The sequence below is a fragment of the Phymastichus coffea genome, unplaced genomic scaffold, assembly GCF_024137745.1.
Source record: "Phymastichus coffea isolate CEN01 unplaced genomic scaffold, Cenicafe_Pcof_1.1 PCOF00165, whole genome shotgun sequence".
Lineage (NCBI taxonomy): Eukaryota > Metazoa > Arthropoda > Insecta > Hymenoptera > Eulophidae > Phymastichus > Phymastichus coffea.
Genome location: NW_026706976.1, coordinates 240,256 through 260,992, shown reverse-complemented (window position 1 = coordinate 260,992; position 20,737 = coordinate 240,256). Strand labels below are relative to the sequence as shown.

Sequence of the window (20,737 nt, the reverse complement as noted above, 5' to 3'; positions counted from 1 at the left end):
CTCAATTTACTCGCCCGACCCAGTTTCTTTTTCGGCCAAGCGCGGCTCGTCCTCGTTTCGACGCGTTACAATCGCGGACGCGTCGCGCGATTTATCACCCAGCGAGCGCGCGTCTCCCGATGCGCTCTTGTATCGCCTTTACGAGTCTGTCGAGGGGGACGACTCTCGTAAATGTATATTTTTGGTTTATGTCCTTTGGCTGGAATTGCCCAGAAGCGCGAGACAATTCGACGACGTGCGTACTACTCCGATTCTAGTGATGCGCCTGTCGCGGTTCGTCTGTCGCGCTGAATAAATCGAATAAATTACAGCTGCGCCTTTCGATGCTGCGGGACTTGTTAGAGCGATCTTATTCGACTAGCCCTGATATCGAGAGTTTGTATATAAATGGCAAGGCACGAAAACTTACGAGAAATCTAAATTCACGACTCTCTATCCGACAAGTTTTTTCTTGTACTCTTCATTGAAAAGTATGATTGAAATGTAGGGTCATTGAATGCTCGGAACGCCTGACGGAATATTTACTTTGGCTACTTCCAACGGAGTCAGGAGGTTGCTCGTTAAAGATGAAAATGTCAAGGTGATCATATTTTTCATCGAATGAAGCATATCTGACGACTTTCTATCTTTAGGGTCGGAGATCTCGATATAGACATCCCTACCTCCAATATAAGTTCTATTTTCGTTCGTTCCTCTTTGAATATCAATCGCGTGCACAGAATTAACAACGAGATTTCTAATGCATGGCACTAATTTTGTGAAATTTCCACTGTGAAAACAAGTACTAGGCATTGAAAAGCGTAGAGTCGGTCAACTTCCATACAAAGCCGCGACCGTATACGCTCAACTCTGCAAAATTAAAATTTTTGTCGGAGAGCGAAGAAGTCTGAAAAGTACGTGCTCTGAAAGGGTTGGTGAAACGTCATCTGGCCGCTCTTGTTTTAAGCATAAACCGCGAAATCCTGAGGTTTTGGTGTGGGTTCTAAAAAGCGATATTGAAACTGCCAGCTGACGCACGTATATACAACGTGGATGGCGGCTTTCTCGTAAAAGCAGCTGCACCAGTGCTATATACGGGCTTATTACCTACCTGCGCATCATCGCCGACGGATGATGCTCCTCTAGCTGCCACGGCGTCACGTGTCGCCCTTGTATAACAGTATGTGTAGTAGGTTCTTCAGCGTCGCTGCGAGCGAGCTTCGAGTACACTTGATGCGAGCAGCTTTGTATGACGGATGGATAGTTTGTAGAGTGTGCGTTCCATTTTTTTTAATTTCAAGTTGGTCTAGTTGGCTGTTTATCGGTTGATTTTTTTTCTACACGTTCGTGGGATTTAAATTTTTCTTTTTCAAATTTTTCGCAATATATTTAGTATTCTTAAATATTCTCAAAGGTGTATAGTAAATAGTGCAGTTATACTCAACACTAATGAAATAAATATTTTTATTTTATTAAGTCTTTAACAAGAATTTATTGAATAAAAATGTATATAAAATATATCATATCAATCCTTTTCTGTAAAATTTTTAAAAAATAAATAAAATATATAAATATGTCATTGATTAATTTTGATCTTATCACCAGTGTCATGAGTTGGTGTTAAAAACTAATACTTAATCAACTTATACAGTCACTTCTTATAAGTACAATGGTTAAACTGAGCAGAGAGCATTGAATCTACATTCTTGTTCAGTATCTGGGAAGATATCTTTCATTTGTGATACTGGACATAATGATTTTGATGAGCAACCTGGTATCTGAACTTCACGTTCTTGGTGTAATAGAAGGATACTAGATCCTTGCTTTTCACAGCTGTTGAAATTCAAAAAATTTTCTCGTGAGAAATAGCTTTTAATGCTATGTGAATATTAAAAATAAGCTTACTCGTATAAAACGAAAGCTATGTTACTTGCAAAAGCATCAATCAAACTTGACTTCCATTTTCTTGAATTCAAATGTGAAGAATAGGATTGAAAAGTAAGAGGCTTATCATCTTTTGCTACTCCAAGAATCGATAAAAGTTTGAGTACTGTACCAGAATGTGAAAAATATGCTGTTGCTAGAGCTTTTTCAGATGAACTATAAATGCTATCATTTAGTATGTTTTTTAAAATTTTATGAATTTGAAAATTTTTTATCCAATTATACTTACTCAAAAAATGTAAACATATCTCTAAGAGCTGGACATGCTTGTTTATAAGTTAATTCATGGCCATACCCATCAACCCAATACAATTCTAGATCTTCCACATATTCTAATACCTAAGATGAAAAAAATTCAAATAGCAAATATTATCATATTACATTGTTAAATGAGAATTTAAATGGATTACCTTTACATCATCTAGTGAAAGTAAATCACACCATGATGAATTTTTCGTTGCATCCCATGCTGTTTCAAATGCACAAATCATATATAAGTAGTACACTTCCTCTGTAAATTAGATAAAATATTGGGTCAATTATTACATCCTAAAGAATTTTAAAAAGATTGATTCCACTATCATTTTTTAATAGATTACCATAATTAACTTTAAATCCAACACGTTTGGATACATTATCTAAAACTTTCCCTAAAATTTGGCTTTGTATCAGGGAGTTTTTCTCCTTGTAGGTTTCAGGATTTTCGTCAACTTCAATTTTCCATCGATCACACCTCTTATAGAACTAAAAATTATATTTATAAGTATCTTTTCTGTGAATAGCAAAATTAAAAATATTTTCAGTTACCCTCAGTATAGGATCTTTATTTTCAGCTTCTGGAAACCCAATACTCATACTTTGATTTTGTCCAAACAATCCAAGAGCAAAAGATTTTGCACTCTTCTCAGCTCGCTGAGTGTTAGTGTACTTAAACTATTTATATTACTTAATAGTGTAGAATTGAAAGCTTTGAAAACAGATTTTTATTAAAATCTAGTAAATTTTACCTTATATACATCTTTGCTATAATCTTCTGGCAAGAGTTTTGGGAATCTGGCTTGCATTCTTTCTGCCAAATCAACAAGTTCATGTTCTCCTTCAAGAGCTAAGTTCTTATCATCATCTTTGTTGAAAGACCTTCTCCATTCGGTTAATCTTTCAACCGTGTCAACCGATAACTCTGAATTATTTTTATTAAAGTTTTCAATGATCTTATTCTTTAGTTCAGACAGTATTGTTTTCATTTTTTTAATATGCTTTTTTCCAGGAAATCTGGTACCATGACGTATCATCATCCAAATTTTTTTTTCTGTACATCCTACAATTTCAATTATTTTGTTTAAATTTATATATCAACTTTCAATACCAATTTATTATTATTTTTGTAGCTAAGTACAATAAATGATTTCAATTTTACCTGGATAGTGAAGTTGAGAATCATTATAATTAGCTACAAACCTATATGGTGTTTTTGTATTTAATTGACAATAGAATTTGTTACTGTCATTGAAACATTCTTGTGCAAATAATCCTGGGAACAAAGTGCTAATACATATTTGTAAAAACAGTAAGAGTATGACTTTTAACATTTTGCAAACGTTTTATAAGTGTAGACTAAAATGGAAAATATAGAAATGTTATTATAATAATTAAATAAAAATTTTTTTTTATTGTAACGGTTGAACAAACTGATTTCTAACTTTATCGTTTAATGAAATCTTCCTTGACTACTACTACTAAGTAAAATATTAACATCTGAACAACAATGCTATCATAATTTTATCAAATGCTAGTTACTGGGATAATAGAATGAACAAAATAACAAAAAGAAATATATAAATCGTTGAACAGAAGTCAAGGTATCTGGTCTTGTTTATTGTGATTTCGAAACTAATAATATGAGATGGCAACATTTATTTTTATCATCATAAAGTAAAAGCGCGAGAATCATGGATACATAGATGCACCGCAGACTCACGTCTCATCCGGTCTCCGCTGGCGTGCTGGCTGTTCCCATATAGATCCCACGACCCATACACGCATATTACGCATCTACTACGTGCTGCAACTACTGCAGGAAGCAGACGACAGAGATTACGAACATGTTTTCATGAGTAGACGGAGCTTATTTAGTATTTCTTTGTAATAAAAAATGGCAGTTTGTGCATTATCAAAAGTCTTTCGACGACTCAGCATTTTTAAGAAAGGTAAGAACTGTATAAGATAAAATAATTTTGCTAATTCTTATTATTTTATTATGGTATCGTCGTTATAGTATCATAAACATAACCTTGCCATGTTATCTTTTAAAATTATTTAATCGCTTAATATTTTTGGACTATAAAGTTTCAAATAAAGTGTTTGATTTAATTATTTTATAGATGACTTTCCCGTACGTTTCATCACGACACAGACAAAGATCATTAGAGTTATTCCAAGTTTATTAAGTTCACTACAAATACAAAAATCACATAAAAAAGTAACAGATAATCATTTACTATTTTCACCAAGATCTGTTAGTCTGAACTTTGATATAACTAAAAATGAACTGCCATTACACAAAATCATTGAGTCTCCAATGATTTCAAATTTTCAAATTGATGAACCTATCAAAAATGTTATTGAAAAAAGTGATATAGTACCAAGTACAGTTATTGAGGCACCTACACTGAACATCATTGAGAAAAAAGCTGAAAGAATGATAGTGATAAGAAGAAAGAAAATGAAGAAACATAAAAAAAGGAAATTTTTGAAAAGAATGAAGTATGTGCTTAGAAAGCAAGAACAGAGAAGGAAGGCTAAGGAATATAAAATATTCTATGCAAATCTACAAGAAATGCAACGAACAGCTGAAGAGTTTGACCCAAAAAAATATGTTGCTGAGCGACTGCATCTTCTTACAAGAGAAAGATTGCCGAATAAATGGTATGGATGGTATGCTCCAAAAGCTTTAATAAAACAGTTTATAAAAGAACGAGAAGAGGCAGAAGCAGTTAAACTGAGAAGGCGTACATATAAATTAAAGGTTGATTGAGTAATAATAATTGTTTCATTGTACATTGGAAATTCTTTTTAATAGAGCAATAAATATTTATACTATTATATAGCATTTAGTACATTAATATATTTAACGAAATCACATAATTTAGTTTGTTGTGATATAGATAACCTGATTTTATTTGATTTAACAAAATACTAAATTTTTATTTTTATGTTTTATATGGAATGCTTATTTTTTTAGTAAAACTTGTTACTATTCTCATATGCATATCTGACATTAAAAGTTTGCTAAGAAAAATATTAATTCAATTTTGTTGATAGAGACATTGAAATATATTTAAAAGAATACATAGCATGTTTTCAAAATTTAGTAATTTAGACTCAGTTGTCAATGATTAATATACTTCTATAACATATTTTTAAAAAGTAATGAATTTTTATAATAATATTAATAGAAAAAAAAGTACAATTTCTGATATAAAAAATGCGTTGTTTTGCAGAATTGTTTAATTTCTTCATTACTGTATGTATGATTAATCAAATATATATGATTTGAACAAATTGAATAGTAATAATTGGGAAGGACAACGGAGACTCGAAAATAATAAAACCACTATTGTATAATTGAAAAATATCAAATATTTTACTTCGCATATCAGATGATAGAAAAATAAGTAGCGCGTGCTTTGTTACGACTTAATATTTACTATTTACATTTATTCAATATTTTTTACATTTAAATGATTAACGGTTTATTTCGTGAAATATTGTTTACATGTGTTTATGCATGCAGGCGAATGATAGTTCAACTAAAAAAGACGTTTGATACATCAATTGATTACATGTTATTGATGAATGTTATCGTAAAAATAAATAATTTGGTTTATGCATTTTAGCGTAACTTAACTTATAAAAATATATAATGATCTAGACGAAGTTATCAGCGTAAAATAATATGACTGGCCTAAAAATAATTAGTTTCAATGACACCGCCAAAAGCATATGAATAATATTACGGTCTAAAAAACATTGCTAGTTACGATAAACTTACAAGCTAATAAAAGTAAAAATACAACTTTCACGTTAGTTTGCAGCTAAAACTATACAAGATTTTCCTACAAAACTTATAGCTTTGCCAAATGTATATATACACATTTCTCCGACAAACATTTATTTGAACATAATCGAAAAAATATCATATTAATATTTCGAGAGTTTTCCGTATTTGTAATCACGTAGGTAGCGCCTGACCCTTTCTCGCTGACGTAAACCTTGACTTAAGACTCGATATACCAGTCTCCAAACTGTCGTTTCTTCCAGAAAAGTAATCCTCTATCTCTTGAAGCGTTTTGTTTTTGGTTTCTGGTAAGCATAAATAGAAATATATCGTCCCGAGTAATGAAATCCAGCCATAAAGAATAAAAGTTCCTTGTTGCGTAATAGCCTCAGCGAGCATTGGATAAGTTTTAACGACTGAAAATATGAAGCTGTGAGCACACATAGTCGTCAATCCTCCGACGATACCGCGAACTTGAACGGGATAAATTTCTCCAATCATCACCCAAGGAATCACTAAAAACCCCAAAGTACAGTGGACGGTGTATCCCATAATGCAAATGACAGGAATCCATTGTACCCAAGTACCAACTTGTTCGAATAAAAAGTCTTTGGCCCATATGTAAGCACCAAGTCCGACCATGAATAGTCCACAGCCGAGAGACGAAATCAGAGTCATTGGTCGCCTTCCATATTTTCGACAAGCAATGCAAGCTGCAACTGTCGAAGCTAATCTGACGGCGCCCAAAACGACTGTCACCAAGTATTTGTTTAACTTTATTCCAGAATCTTTGACGATGTCCACCGCGTAAAAAGTGACGGCATTGGTTCCTGTCCATTGATAAATGAGAAAATAGAGAAACAGCAATAAGAACGGTTTCAGTGCACTTGGTTTCAATAAGGCCGAGATGATTTCTCGAAAACCAGTTAGCCTCTTGATATTATTTTTATTTGAGAAATTGATCAGCGTGTTCATTTCCTCGTTCAAGTCGTACGAGGTGCTACGGAACTTCTGCAACGACTCCTTCGCTTCCTCGGGTTTGTTGACCGAAATGAGATACGAGGGCGACTCGGGGAACAGAAACATCAATATCAACGCCGCTGCAGGTACGATCGCACTGATGCCAGCGCAAATATGCCAATGGAGAACGGCGCCGAGAGCGTACTCCACTAGAACTCCAGTGCTCACTCCTATGCTCGATATGGCCGTGAGCATGCCGCGCAAATGGGGTTGAGTCACTTCACTGGTGTAGACTCTTGCCGGAGCACCGACCATCCCTGAGCCGAGACCGGTGAAAAATCGACCGGCGTAAATCAGCCGCACGTCCGACGCGTAGAATATCAACACCCAGCCTAATAAAGCTGGGATCTCGGTGACTATCAGAGACAGCTTTCGACCCAGCATGTCCATCAGGTAACCGGATAGGAGGCAACCGATGGGCGTGCCGATTGCTGACATACTCGCTGAAAATTTACACATCACATTTCCATCCTCGTTTCTCTTTTCGCGTCAATTTCATGCGTAATCGATACTCACCAATCCACGATTCCTCGGACAAGTCAATTTTAAGGGTTGTATCTGCTTCTTTCATTTGCGAAATCGCGATGGCAGAAAATCCAAATACCATTCCGGTGTTGATCGTTCCTAATTGTGCTACGAGAGCGGCTAGAATTTGTCTTATCGGGCTACCTTTCCTGAGCTTCGGTATAGCTTGGCTTTTCTCAATGCCATTTTTCATTGGTATTATCGTTGCATTGAAATTCTGATCGACCAGTGCCGTTTTCTCAGCGTTTAGCACCACTGAATGTTTCCTGAAATGAAAATTCGAATAATCAATCAGCTGCGAACCGATGACGTATCGATTCTGCGATTTCGTAAATATTTACAGGAAACAGTTTGCGTTCTCGCTTAAAAAAATTTACGAATACATTTCTAGCTCGCGTTTCTTGTACAATTGTTTGACGTTCAAGTAAAAAATCATATGGCCGGTTTTTTGCAGTAGTAATAATAGCTTACGATTTTTTGCCTTATCGCTAAAAATCACGAGTGCTTTCACGTGAGTAAGTACAAGACAACGTAAATAACAAATAATTTAATATAATTTAGTGCTACAGATAGATACGAGAACTGAAATTGTAGGTTTTTATACTATTATTAGTTTTTTGCTTGAAATAGAAGGTAATAAGAGATTTAAGGTCGAAATAATTCATTGACGGAAGCACAGTCTAATTGTTTCGTATTCTGCCTAATTAAGCTGCTTGTAATGTGTCATCAACAAATTTTTATGTAAATATTTGTAAATCAAGCGATACCAGTACACCGATAACATGGCTTATAATTAGAAAAAAAATTGTTGTGTTATCAAGAGGGGGAGGGGGCGGAATTAAATTATCTCACCGCAACAGATGTTTAAAAATAGTCCTCAAATGGAATTTCTCTTACAGGAAAAAGAAGGCTTTCATTACAATTAAGATGTCTTCTTGTCTCAAGAGATTTTTCTTATTAGAAGAGAATTTAATGGGAATTATAGTGCTTTTGTTATAATAGAGTATTTTTTTTCATCGACATATTTGAATGCACATTCATCATCGTATTGTTTCTTTGTTATTTGATTTCACGGGGGGTTACACTTGAATTATTATAAAATAAAATACTATTTAAATTCTAATAATTTTTATAACGTTTCATTAATCAACTGCTTTTATTGTTGATTAAATAATAGAAGCAGCAGCACTCATGAAAATATTTCACATTGCCCTGTTTACAGACACATAATCAACCATATCATACCATAACTACTAGAGTTTATCAAATTAGCAAATTTGTAGTTTCACGTGAAGCAAACAATTGAAAGAGTGGATGGATTGTAAGTGTTTCCCGTAGTTAATGAATTTATTATTTAGGTCAGGTTATTATTTCTGCTGATTGGAACAATCAAACAAAGTGCGACGGCGGTAGTATGTTTGGATAAATCATTATATTCTTCTTTTTAACATATATGATGAGAATTTCTTCCTTTACAAATATGCAAAAATTAAGAGTCTTTCCAGTCGATAATTAAATGAGGCAAGAGACTACGATAAGCCAATATAATTATACTTTTAGATACGAGTACATATAATTCCAACGTGAGAAAGAAAGTAATGTAACAGAGATGCAACAATATATCATTAATCATATTTACTAATAAATTTATTATTGATTTTTATACAATTATGTTTTTAATGACATTTTGAGTTTGTATAAATAAATTACATTGAGTATCTTATTTTATAAATAATTTATTAAATGACTTTTATTCAATCAATATAATTAAAAATATGGATTCTCAATTTTGTTTATTAGATTGCCAATTCTCATTAACGTTGTATCGTTATTATATTGTGTAAAATGCATAGAGCTTTGTACGTTATTAATTAATTAAATATATTACAAAAAATAGCACATATTAAGATATTTCTTATGAACAGAATTGAATTCAAATGTGCTCGGCTATATATCTTGACGTCAATCAGGTTTTCGGCCAGTTATGAGTCAATCTTCGAGTAATTAGAAGATATGTTCAGATCAGGCTAATCATGATAAGATGGGTACTCTGGATTGCAGAGAAGCTCGCAGAGAAGTAAAGGAGGATGTTGATCTCAAATTAATAAAAGATTCACATACGCCTAGAATTGGCACTGTAAAGTCTATACATTTCGTTTTCGTGTTTCCGAAGAGCACTCTTTTACAGTTGTATTTCGATTTTCGTTTAAAACAGTTTTAATTTTATGCTATGCAATTTATGGGATAGGCTCCTTCGATAATTTTTTAAATCCGTACAAAGCTTTATTTTAGAAGAACTAGGAACAACTATATTATTAAAAGTAAGTTTTTATTAATATTTTATCTTTCCTCTTTTCTAATCTTTAGCTTGTGAACGAATAACCGATCCTATAAATTTCCTGATTCTATACTATATTAGTCCTGCAAGTACTTGAGACAAAGTTACATCTACTAGGGAAATTAGGTTAGATTCCACAACTCCTAGCGACAGAATTTTTGAATCTCTTGTAACAACAAACCCATGATGATCCTAGTTTTATTACATGAGGGTGCAGTCCAAAAACAACGTAATTACAGGTGTCGTCATTTTCGATGTCACATAAAAATTTTTAAGTCTCCGGAGAGATGTGTTGTTGCTGAAAGTCCGGTAGAAAACTAACGATTTCTCTTTTTTTTCTCTTTTTTTTTCTCTTTTTTTTTCTCTTTTTATTCCTTCTATCTATTCGTATTGCTCAAGGCAATGAAAATTCAAACAATAAAAATAAAAACATCACACGTTAGTGAAGAATATTTCATTTGAAAGTTCGGTAAAGTAAAAAAATCGTGGTACTGTAAAAAATATTTTACTTTTTTTTCTTTAAGCTTTATTTAATATTAAAAGAAGATATATTTAATCAAGTGTAAAAATTAAATTGTCAAATCGTTTGTTACATTTAATTTCAAATTTTATTAAAAAATGTTCCAAGTACGTTTAAATTATTATTCCTCAATTTTAGTATTACAAGATTTCTTGATGTTTTTTTAAGTTTCGTATATTCCAATACTTATCAAAATCCGATTTGTACACAGTGTGATATTTTGTTTATTTAAACTTCAATACAATATAAATACAATATTTTTTTCCCATTGTTACACATAAAAAGCTTACATATCTATATTTCTTTCAATATTATTACTCGTGAGATCGTACTTTTTAGCTTGTTTGAGAGTAAAATTCTTTATCAAAATACGCTTGAGTTTGTTTAAAATAGCAAATCATAAATTATATTGTATTATAATTTATATTTCTGAGTGTATTTATGATTTTGTTTTTTTTATTTCGTCGAACCAAATACAAATTTGGAAAAATTTACCTCACACGAATGAAATACAATTTTTTATTATTTTAGATCATTTAAATAGATGAAATAGATTCTTTCAAATCTATTATATTTTGTTTATACTAACTAATTGCTTCTATGAAAATGAATTTAGATAACTAAACTATTAAACGTACACTAACCGTATTATTGGTTTATAAATTTTTATCAGAGTGCCAAGAAGCTTCAGAAATTGTCGAAAACTATTTAGAGTGTTGTTATCATGTTTCTCAAATCAATTAAATTAAAAGAAGCATAAATAGCAGTCATTAATGAACATATTGATTCATATTTATATTTTTAAATTTAAGTGTTAGATTACTTTAGCTCTTGTAAATATATTCGGTAAGTATTTGGTGATATTTCAAGTTTACATGAATTTGAAAATGAATTAGTAGTTAGTCTTGTAAGTAGAATTATAGCTGTATTGGTCAGCAAATGTTAGATATTGCTTTGTACACTACGATGCTGCTTTAGAAATTATGTTGAAAAGACTTTAGTGAAGAGTCTGACTTGGACTTAATCAAAGAATACGTACGTATTGAAAAATAAGTAGTTCCATAACTTAAATGTAAAAATGATTGCTGTGACAAGAATGGAGCAATACGTTGCTAATTTAAGAAAAATCTGTAACACTGTACAAAAATGTTTCGTTTACAAATCTGATTTAGATTCAATTTTCAAGCTTGGTAAATTTTCACTGAAGAAAGATGTTTCATTAGATTTAATTAGCTTATTATTTAATTAGTTTATCAACAAGGATGTTTGCTAATAATTTCTAGATCGTAACGTTTGTAATTTCTTTTCGATAATGAACAATCTCTAATTATTGATAAAAATAATTAACAAATTGTAATAATTTTCACTTTGCATTGCTTTAAACGAACGATCGCAAGGTTTGCATTAAACGACCGCAAGTTTTCTTTCAAGATCCAGACAAAGAAAATGTAGTACACATGAGATTTGTTCGCAGTATGTGCAAAAGATGAATCATTCGAAACAACGTTTCGGCGTGGCAAAAATCCATCCATTCTTTTTTAATTATATTCCGGCGAGGCAGCGCGCACGTGATTGACACGAAAAGTATAATTTTTAAGCATGAGCTTTAAATTAGATTTCGAATTTCTTATACAAGTAATTATGTAGATGTCAAGATATGCCAAGAGAAAAAGCAGCGCTGAGAGGATGGAAAACAAATTTTAATAACAGATCACATCAATGTTTTAATTGAAACTGTTAGAAACTTCATGTAGACTTATTTTAAAAATAAAAACGTTTTCGATTTATGGACTGGAGTCTGTGCATTTGTTCAGTTTGATGGTGATACACAAAATAAAATAAATTACATTTATAATAAATATTTTTCACAGTTATTGAGTGGACGACGATATTTTACAATTGATAGCAAGTCATTTTCGAATACATGATATCCGTATTTAATATCTTGTAATTGCTCTAACGACTGGATTGAAAAAAAAAATGTTATTCGATCGATATTTGCTTTACATTCAAACGAATAGTGTGACTGTAAATGCGAGTTAGCATTTGAAACGCAGATCGTACGTCAATCATTCTCTCACGACGTTCGTCAGGAAAGGAATATTAATAGGCTAATTGCATCACGAGTCGTAAATAGATATAAATCTCTTGCACCAGGTAATAAAACCAGTAATATAACGTCGACCGTATTCACTGATACACTTTTTAACACACAACAAATAGTCGTTGCGTAAAAACAGTTTTGTAAATAATAAATTCATTCTTTTAGACGTGTTATCATAAAAATATTCGTTTTCATGCCGATAATCAGGTTCGGGCACGAGCTTTCTTTCGTTTTTTCCTTCGAACGCCGAATGAGTTCAAGTACTATTTGTATTCTTTATTTTAAATAATAAAGCGTTTTGAATTCTGAAAAACACTTCCATCAGGAGATGTGATAAGCAACAAAAGCAACTCAGCTTTACCTAAATACGTATATTCAAAGTCGACGAAAACGATTACTTCTGTGTGTATTCCGTTTTTTTGTCAACAACGGTAACATTTACATTTCAAAATTCATATCTGTTTTCTAAAGCGATAGCGTATTTTCTTTGCACGTCGAAAATTCTCTTCAAAAATGATTTAGTCTCTGTATATCATCCAACAGCTTTTGGTCAAGCGAATAATTTTCGATAATATAATAAACCCAATTATCACGAATATGGTGAGATTTTATTTGTCGCGCGGGGAAATTTTTCCTTGCATAAGTGATAGCTTCGAAAGTGTAAACATCGCAATGTCAACTACTTATCAAGTTATGACAATTTTAATGAAAAGTACGTTTTGCAAGATAAGAGCTGTTTTTAATACGAAATAGCCACGCCGCGAGAGTTGGTTTTCAATGAGAGCTAATGCTTCTCATTGTGATGTAAAATTGATAAAAATCGGCGCGGATCGGACGCTGCGACGTGGTATAGAAACGTAGAAAAGCTGCCCGTGAACGGGCTCTTGGAGCGACGGTTTTTAACGCGCCAGACGGAAAGAGAGGAAAAAGAGCGCGACCTCATACGTCCGCGCGTCAACCGTTACGGCAAAAATTCGCGTGGCACACACACTCGTTTACGTGCCGGCGATCCCGTGAACGCTGGCTGCTCGTTGTGTGTAGACGATTACAGAGTATCTTGGTTGGGGACATGATTCATTCGCGCCGCCGCCGTACGAAACGTGCACGCTCGTTTCCGCATTCGAGGAAAAAAAGACATTAATTTTTCATGTCGGCGATCTCTCCACCAAATGCTCGACGATATATTTTGTCGCATTAGCACTCAATTTGGGCTGGTCATTTGCATACCGCGCGCGCGTCTTTTCCTTCTTACACTGCGAGGAGTGAATGTTTGTTTTTGCGAGCGCGCGGAAAGAGACGAAACAAAGAGCGCGGGAATGTTGTTTTGAGCATCTCTTTCTTTTTTCCGCGAGTTGTGTTCATTGTCAAGTTGGTTGACGCTCGTGCTCATGAAAACCTGATGCAATAACATTGACTCTCTCGCGCGGAAATTGGCTGGCGGTGTGGTGCATCGACCTTCGCTTTTATATTTCGGTTTGAAAACAAATAACGACACGCACGTTTCGCGAAGCTCATCCCTCGTCACAGATCTCTGCAATTTAGAAATGATCTCGACCGCCGCTTGGAAAACCCGTAGATTATATAGATTGTCGGCAGTGCGCATCAATTTCAAAAGAGTTATTTTTGAAATCTAGAGCATATCAGTTTAATTTTAAACGAACTGCAAAACGAGAAAAGCTGCCGCGTGTAATCAAGTGACTTTAATTGCCGCGACAATCCAAATTGCCGAGTTAAATGGCCAGCCCGACAGCTACACGACTGATAACGATGTGTAATTAAAATGTGCAGTATACTCACTCAGCCATGTTAACGCGCTATCTAGCTTTATGTCGCAGCATTGGTATACGAAACGAGGAGAGACCCTATATCGATATTATCACAGTCTAGCAATCGTCACAAGTTTGGCACACGCTCCAGCGTGCGTCTATCGTTAGCGGTTAACGGCGCGTTTAGCTGGTCCTCGTCGTTTTCATCGTCATCGCGACGCGTGGCACTGATCGCTGTGTTTCCGTCGGTTTCTCGGGTCCATGGACACGCTCTTCCTTTTATGTGCGCGCGCGCGCGCGCGTACAGATCCTTCGCGCCTGTGTTATTATCGCGTTAGCGCGCTCGCGCGGGCTCACTCGCTTAACGACTGCGATACGTCAACGTGCCGCCCGGCCAAGTCTAAAAGCTTTTATATACAACTAAGCTACTCGCTCGGCCGCTCGCTCGCGGCTAGCGTCAACTTTTTTTTTTTCGAGCCGCGGGGTGGGGAGCAGCGAAGGAGCGCGCGCCAGCCGTCGCGGCCACCCGATGACACGCTGCTGCTGCAGCCGCCGACGCGTGGATGCATACGCACTTGTGATGTAATTTCGAGAGAGGCGAATGATCGCCCGCGCGCGCCGTTCGATTATCGCGATTGATTTACCATGCCGTACCGGGGAAAGCCCATCTCGCGCGCAATCTCACGATCCAAATTCTTTGAGCTACCCCTTTTCTTTCGGGCACTTCCGCCTTGGCTGTTCGCTAGCAGATTTGTGTATTATTCTCCGAAACAACACCGGTTTCTTCATTGAATAAACGATTCACAGGAGATAGTGTGTATCTCTGTGAATGCTATTGATAAAGATTTTTTCTAAACTTAGGATCATACATTGATTTTACTTTGTTTTTTAAAAAAAAGTAACTGTCTTTATCTTTCGAATTTTCATAGTCTTTTCAACGTGATAACATTATTTGTAATGTCTCTCTGAATAATCAGGAAAAATTAAGTAGTCCTTTATTTTTTTTTTTTTTTTTGGGGAAACAAAGTAAGGTCTCATTTGCTTGTATGATTTCTATTTTTAGCGTAAATTTTAAGAAGTGTAGACATCATTTATACTTTTCGATCCTCCCATTTTCGATACAAAACTATTCGGTTTTAGAAACCTCGTACTATGTTCATATATCGTGAAGAAAGGTATTTTTAGGGCAAAATAGTTCTTCGAACTAAATGACCTAAACGGTTTTACCATGTGAAGAATGATACCCAAAATCCGACGTTTCGTGATCTTATTATGAAATATAACAAGAGTTCTTCCGCTAACAAAATTATTTTTGCCAATCAGTTTTTCAATTTTGAAATCCCGTGTTGAGATGAAAACATCCCTAATATTTATATATTGTTACTAACAGCTAAGTTTAATTTTCTTTTTCATGTACACTTAATGTTTAAAACAATGGTAATTGTGTAGAATGTTATGAAAAAATGATAGAAAAGGAGATAAAATGGTCTCTTAAAATGTGTAGTTTTAATAAATATTCTTAAAGTATTGCTAACCTAAATACCTTAATTAATCGTTGTCAAATCAGTTTTAAGATCTTAATAAGCACACAATTTCGAGAATTGTATCTTTTTGAAGACTATCCAAACAAACCAAAAATTAAAAGATGTTTTTACAAATAAAAATTGTTCTATATTCGAATGCTTTTAAAATTAGTTTGATGAAACAAAATTGAACATACCATGGCCTAATTAAAGTTCTCAATAAGGTAAAAAATTTGCTATGAATGTATTAGCAATTGACAAAGCTGTGAGTCTTTCGATTATTTTGAAAGATGACAAATTTTGATTTTTAAAACGGGAGGCCGACATGAAACATGGTATGATTTCATAGAAAGGTCAATATGCCGTGCTACAAATGATTAGCTGATTCCAGTCAAGTTTAACGATAAGGCGGCTGTTTTGCCCCAGCTTCCCTCATGTTCTTTATTAGAGGCTAAATTTTGTTTTACCATATTGTTAATATCGATTGAATTTTGAGCTTGACGCTTTCATTTCAATTTTCTATTCAATTTATCACCTGCCAAGATACCAGAAATATCAAAAGTCCATCTTTTTTTACGTCTAATGTGCCAATAAAATTTTTTAAAGCGAAAGATCACTGATATATCGCTTTAATTCATCACAATGACTTGTACTCATCGATAAAAGTTTCTCTTTGCCACCAGTGTATACAATACGATAATTTATCCAGAACAAGGCTCGAGGAAGGCATGTGACTCGAAAAAAAAAGAAATCAGATCATGAAATCTGCAGTGAAGAGTTGTAATTATCCGACTTCAGCAAAGATATTTACGAATATAAAGGCGTGTGCAAACAAGTAAATGACTGAAAAATTCACGTATACACAAATACATTGTCACGGCGATGGACAAATAACGCATTTTTATTAACTTATCGGCATTTAGCAGATAAGAACGAGTGATTAGATGGCTGTAAAAGGTGAAGAAAACGCACATACAGTTCCGTGCGAAGTTCGCCAACGCTATTGGTGTCTGTTGACTTCACTTCGCTATCACCTCTACCGCGGACAATTCACTCAGTCCACCTCCAGATTAGCTTATCAGATGGCTTTTTTCTTCTAAGATGCCCGTTCTCTGTCCGTTGTTAATTCACAAAGGCTTCACTCGGAGACGCCGCTGATTCGTCGCACTCGTATTGATTGAACGTTTGATCGATCACACGCGCCATGCGCCAAAAGAAGGATAATCTTGCGTAGATGAAATGTATGTGACACTTACCTAAAGATCGATTCGGTGCACCCCGAGGTACTTGGAAAGGTCTCGTAGCTTCTGTGCTTTGGCATCTTGACCAATGATCCACCGCTAGGCGTTTGATAGTTTTAAGAGCGTTGAACGTACAACCGCGAATCGTATTATTTGTTCTGTGTCCCTTATCTGGCCACAGTCACGAGTCTTTACTATCAAAGCAAAGTCATGTGCTTCATCGTTACATGTACATGTATATTTTTTTCCTTTTAATAGCAGCTATAGCGAGTACACACATGTGCAGTCTCTGCCTGGGCGTGCAGTATGTCATGCGATGCTGCTGCCTCTACGTCTGGCGTAAGATTGCTCGTTTCGCTGAAAAGACAAACGCGTAACTTTTCTTCATTTTGATTACAGTCAAATTTGCTGTGTCTCAAATTAACGTTTACATTAGTATACCATTTCAATTTGTTATTCAACTGAAGAAAATGTATAATCCTGTTAATGCGCAAATGTTCTGTGTGTCTTTTTTTCATACAAATATAAGAATCGCATGTACCACAATTTTCTTATCTTAATTATTTCACTTGCGATTATGAAATATTCCTTAAGGCATATAGGAATAGACAGGGTAAATACGTAACAAAAATCATCTGCTTTACTTTTTAATTATTTATGATTTTTAAGAAAACAAAATATTTATATTAAGTTGAAAATTTTTACTAAACTAAATTCCAAAAATACTTTTTAAGATCAATGTGCATCCCATATTGAGACATATGACAATTTTCAATAAAAATATTTGAATATCTGATTTACGTCTTACTTTATGGAATATTATTTTACAAGATGCTTAGTCATTTTACGTGCTTATATCTTAATTATAGTTAAGACAGTTATCCTGATCCTTTTCATTGTGCAATCCGTTAGCATGTGGTATTTGTAATAATGTAACTTCATTTAATATGCCTCCTAACAATTTAATTTTAGAAACGACATTTTGTAAAAATTATAAAAAACGAGTTTGCACGTGATTCTGTAACTTACTGTTGTACTAAACAATTTAGAGCTTTCATTATTTTGACATCCCGTCAGAAACATCAGTGGCTGTAAAACAGAAAAATTTAATTATTTTTGTAAAATCTGATTAGTAAAGTATTTAATAACTTTTTTACTGTTTAAGATTAAAGATTACATTGAAATTAAAATTATTTCGGTAATTATTTTTACGTTCACTATTTGAGCGTTAACGCATATTTGATTTATGCACTTTTTTGCTGAAATAAAAATCAAATTTTTATTTTAAATTTGTAATATACACGTTTGATTTTTTAATTGTCTCATTTTTTTGAGATGGCGCGATACGAAACTGCATTTATAGCTTACTTTTTAGTAAAAACCAGTAATATATTATGATCTATCGTAATTAAGTGCCAAATTTTTCTAAAAATATAATTATTTGAAAGAAATAATTACTAACATTTCGTTTAAGATTATTGGTTAATTATTAGGCCCAAAAAATTACTCTGCAGTGTTTTCGGATTTTTGTGTAGTTGTTAAATTGTGTCTAACTATTATTGATATTAAAAGCAGCTCGCAAGTTGGTTTTCTTGAAAGGTTTGGCATATTTGATTGTTTCAACTATATTATATTATTATTATTATTATTATTATTATTATTATTATTATTATTATTATTATTATTATTTTCTCAGCTGAACTCAAATATTGAGTACATAATATTAATAATAAAAGTAACTCAGGTATGAGAAACAGCTCTTATATATGGATATTCAAAATATTGACAACAGTAAGCGCTACATTGAAAACGATGATGTTATTTGTAATGTTATTCAAGTCCAGAAAACTATCTAATTATTCAATATTCGCCTATTGATGAAGCAATGCGTAAAGTAAGGCGATCCATTGTTATTGTGCGATCTCATAACGTGGATTCGAGCAGACATTACATTGGAATTTATAATCTCACAAACACGAATGAACGTATACATATACATTATACGGAAGCTTTATTGAATTGTAATCGCATGACACGTGACTTGTACAAATACAAAGATTAATCTTATGTCACGGCCCGCATGGTGACATGATAAAAATAAAAATCTCCAAAGGGCGTTAAAGTATGTACACACTATATTGAACATACCTATATACGGGAGCCTTAATGTTTATCGCAGCTTGACGTCTCAATTGTGCATGAATAGGATTCGTGAATCAAACAATTCGTGATTATTTGCTAATATTACAATTTCTGATGAATTTTAAGCCTGAACTTATGCAATCTTTTAACCTTTGTTGAAGCAACTGCGATTTAGTAAATACTAGAAGAATCTCGAAGTTCAATTTACATAACAAGTATTTGATAGATTCAAAAGTTCAAGATGGATACAACAAAAAATTTTCAGTGAAAAGTCTTTCACACTGTTTTATATATAAAGTGCAATATATAATGAGATCATTCTTTTATTCGTTCACTGACAAACTTTAATTTACTATAATTCGATTAAAAATATTTTGGAACATCGATGTTTATCAAAAAGATTTGCAAACAAGATTTGCAATCGAAATTATTCAATTTACTATAATAATAAATGTTTTACCTGCAATAATCAAGCGGCCACCTTTCATGCAAGATGAGAGATATGGGCCCATGTGTCATGCGGCACGTGATCTGATGTATTTGTATATCCTGTATACCTATACGTATGAACCTAAGCTCAAATCATATGACTTGGTAATCTTACGTGATATCCGCAGTCTGGATCAATGTTTGCGTAACTTTATCTCTAATATATAAGAAAGAAATTTATATATTATAATAAATGTTTAAATGAAATTGAACACTGTATATAAATTGTTGTTATAATTACATTATACGTAATTTTTTATTGATATGTATGAAAAAATGTATAAAAATATGTGTTTTCATTGTAAAACTTTACAAAATTAGCGATATTATTTTGTCACTTTAGTACATTATATCCTTTTATATTATTTGTAGTATGATAACATTAAATATTGCTGTATCAAATAACTCAGTTGAAAAGATTACTTAAGCGAATTAATAATGCTAACTAGCACAAACTGATCTAATATGTAAGGTCATTGTTTTTGGCACATGTACTCGTTACTTTGTTAAGTAAGTCCATTTTTCTTCTATTAATAGCAGTCATTGATTATAACAACAATTAATGCATATTACACTAATTTTGTTTTAGTAATTGCGAAAAACATTTTAAAAAATTAAATATTGATCATATAACATATTAATAGATTGATTTGTTGTTTCATGCAAGTTGCGTTGCATAATACTATTTAACTTTTTAAAATAGTTTTCCTTTATTGTCGCTAACTATTGTATATAGTTAAATAAAAAAGTATATCTGTATACTTCCATTGTTCAGGCAACAATAAATTTGATTTCGCCCGATGTCTAACACGCAAAAAAAAACTAATAGCAAATTTGTTACTTGCGTAGTCCGACTGAATTTCAGTATTGAAAACTAAACACTTAATGTATCTGATCCGAGAACACACATCCAAGATACTAAGTATACATCCTATCGTTTCAATATCTAATCCTTTCACTGAGTCAATGCGCTCTAGTACATATACGAGTAAGAAAAGAGACACTCTGTGGTTTTGTCCCACTGAGAAAATTGATCAAGGGCATCTGGTGCTAGATGACATTTACAGTAAGCTAAAACAGTTTTGCGTA

General features: G+C 33.3%; 3 protein-coding genes across 8 annotated transcripts; 1 reads left to right on the top strand and 2 right to left on the bottom strand.

Annotated features, from left to right (window-relative positions):
- Nucleotides 1-1,516: 1,516 nt before the first annotated feature.
- Nucleotides 1,517-4,072, bottom strand: LOC131673050 (multiple inositol polyphosphate phosphatase 1-like). 3 transcript variants are annotated; one of them, XM_058950709.1, is made up of 9 exons: nt 3,902-4,072; nt 3,341-3,468; nt 2,931-3,241; nt 2,731-2,856; nt 2,523-2,667; nt 2,334-2,434; nt 2,153-2,262; nt 1,885-2,079; nt 1,517-1,812 (listed from the first exon to the last, which is right to left on the bottom strand). In XM_058950709.1, the coding sequence occupies exons 1-9, from the start codon at nt 3,973-3,975 to the stop codon at nt 1,653-1,655; spliced, it is 1,350 nt and encodes a 449-aa protein (XP_058806692.1). In that variant the 5' UTR covers nt 3,976-4,072; the 3' UTR covers nt 1,517-1,652. The 3 variants fall into 3 exon arrangements, with proteins under 3 accessions (XP_058806692.1, XP_058806694.1, XP_058806693.1); XM_058950711.1 differs by having other exon boundaries at nt 3,341-3,454; nt 3,902-3,959; XM_058950710.1 differs by lacking the exon at nt 3,902-4,072 and adding an exon at nt 3,624-3,741 and having other exon boundaries at nt 3,341-3,537.
- On the top strand, nt 3,963-5,201 carry LOC131673051 (uncharacterized). Its single transcript, XM_058950712.1, has 2 exons — nt 3,963-4,130; nt 4,305-5,201. Exons 1-2 carry the CDS (start codon nt 4,076-4,078, stop codon nt 4,955-4,957), a joined length of 708 nt encoding a protein of 235 aa, XP_058806695.1. The 5' UTR covers nt 3,963-4,075; the 3' UTR covers nt 4,958-5,201.
- Nucleotides 5,202-5,337: 136 nt separating this feature from the next.
- LOC131673049 (facilitated trehalose transporter Tret1-like) lies at nt 5,338-19,801 on the bottom strand. Of its 4 annotated transcripts, none has more exons than XM_058950706.1 (4): nt 19,620-19,801; nt 17,033-17,374; nt 7,517-7,791; nt 5,338-7,443 (listed from the first exon to the last, which is right to left on the bottom strand). In XM_058950706.1, exons 2-4 carry the CDS (start codon nt 17,095-17,097, stop codon nt 6,155-6,157), a joined length of 1,629 nt encoding a protein of 542 aa, XP_058806689.1. In that variant the 5' UTR covers nt 17,098-17,374; nt 19,620-19,801; the 3' UTR covers nt 5,338-6,154. The 4 variants fall into 4 exon arrangements, with proteins under 4 accessions (XP_058806689.1, XP_058806688.1, XP_058806690.1 ...); XM_058950705.1 differs by lacking the exon at nt 19,620-19,801 and adding an exon at nt 18,047-18,105; XM_058950707.1 differs by lacking the exon at nt 19,620-19,801 and having other exon boundaries at nt 17,033-17,211; nt 17,296-17,374.
- Between the last annotated feature and the right edge of the window lie 936 nt (nt 19,802-20,737).

Excerpts from the sequence above, each read along its gene's own strand:
- LOC131673050 (XM_058950709.1), bottom strand. The coding sequence starts at position 3,975 with ATGCGTAATATGCGTGTATGGGTCGTGGGATCTATATGGGAACAGCCA. Across the intron at positions 3,469-3,901 it reads CAGCGGAGACCGGATGAGAC|CACTTTGTTCCCAGGATTAT; the intron begins GTGAGTCTGCGG and ends AATATGTATTAG. Across the intron at positions 3,242-3,340 it reads TTCTCAACTTCACTATCCAG|GATGTACAGAAAAAAAAATT; the intron begins GTAAAATTGAAA and ends TTGAAATTGTAG.
- LOC131673051 (XM_058950712.1), top strand. The coding sequence starts at position 4,076 with ATGGCAGTTTGTGCATTATCAAAAGTCTTTCGACGACTCAGCATTTTT. Across the intron at positions 4,131-4,304 it reads ACTCAGCATTTTTAAGAAAG|ATGACTTTCCCGTACGTTTC; the intron begins GTAAGAACTGTA and ends ATTATTTTATAG.
- LOC131673049 (XM_058950706.1), bottom strand. The coding sequence starts at position 17,097 with ATGCCAAAGCACAGAAGCTACGAGACCTTTCCAAGTACCTCGGGGTGC. Across the intron at positions 7,792-17,032 it reads TGCACCGAATCGATCTTTAG|GAAACATTCAGTGGTGCTAA; the intron begins GTAAGTGTCACA and ends TTTTCATTTCAG. Across the intron at positions 7,444-7,516 it reads GTCCGAGGAATCGTGGATTG|CGAGTATGTCAGCAATCGGC; the intron begins GTGAGTATCGAT and ends GTAAATTTTCAG.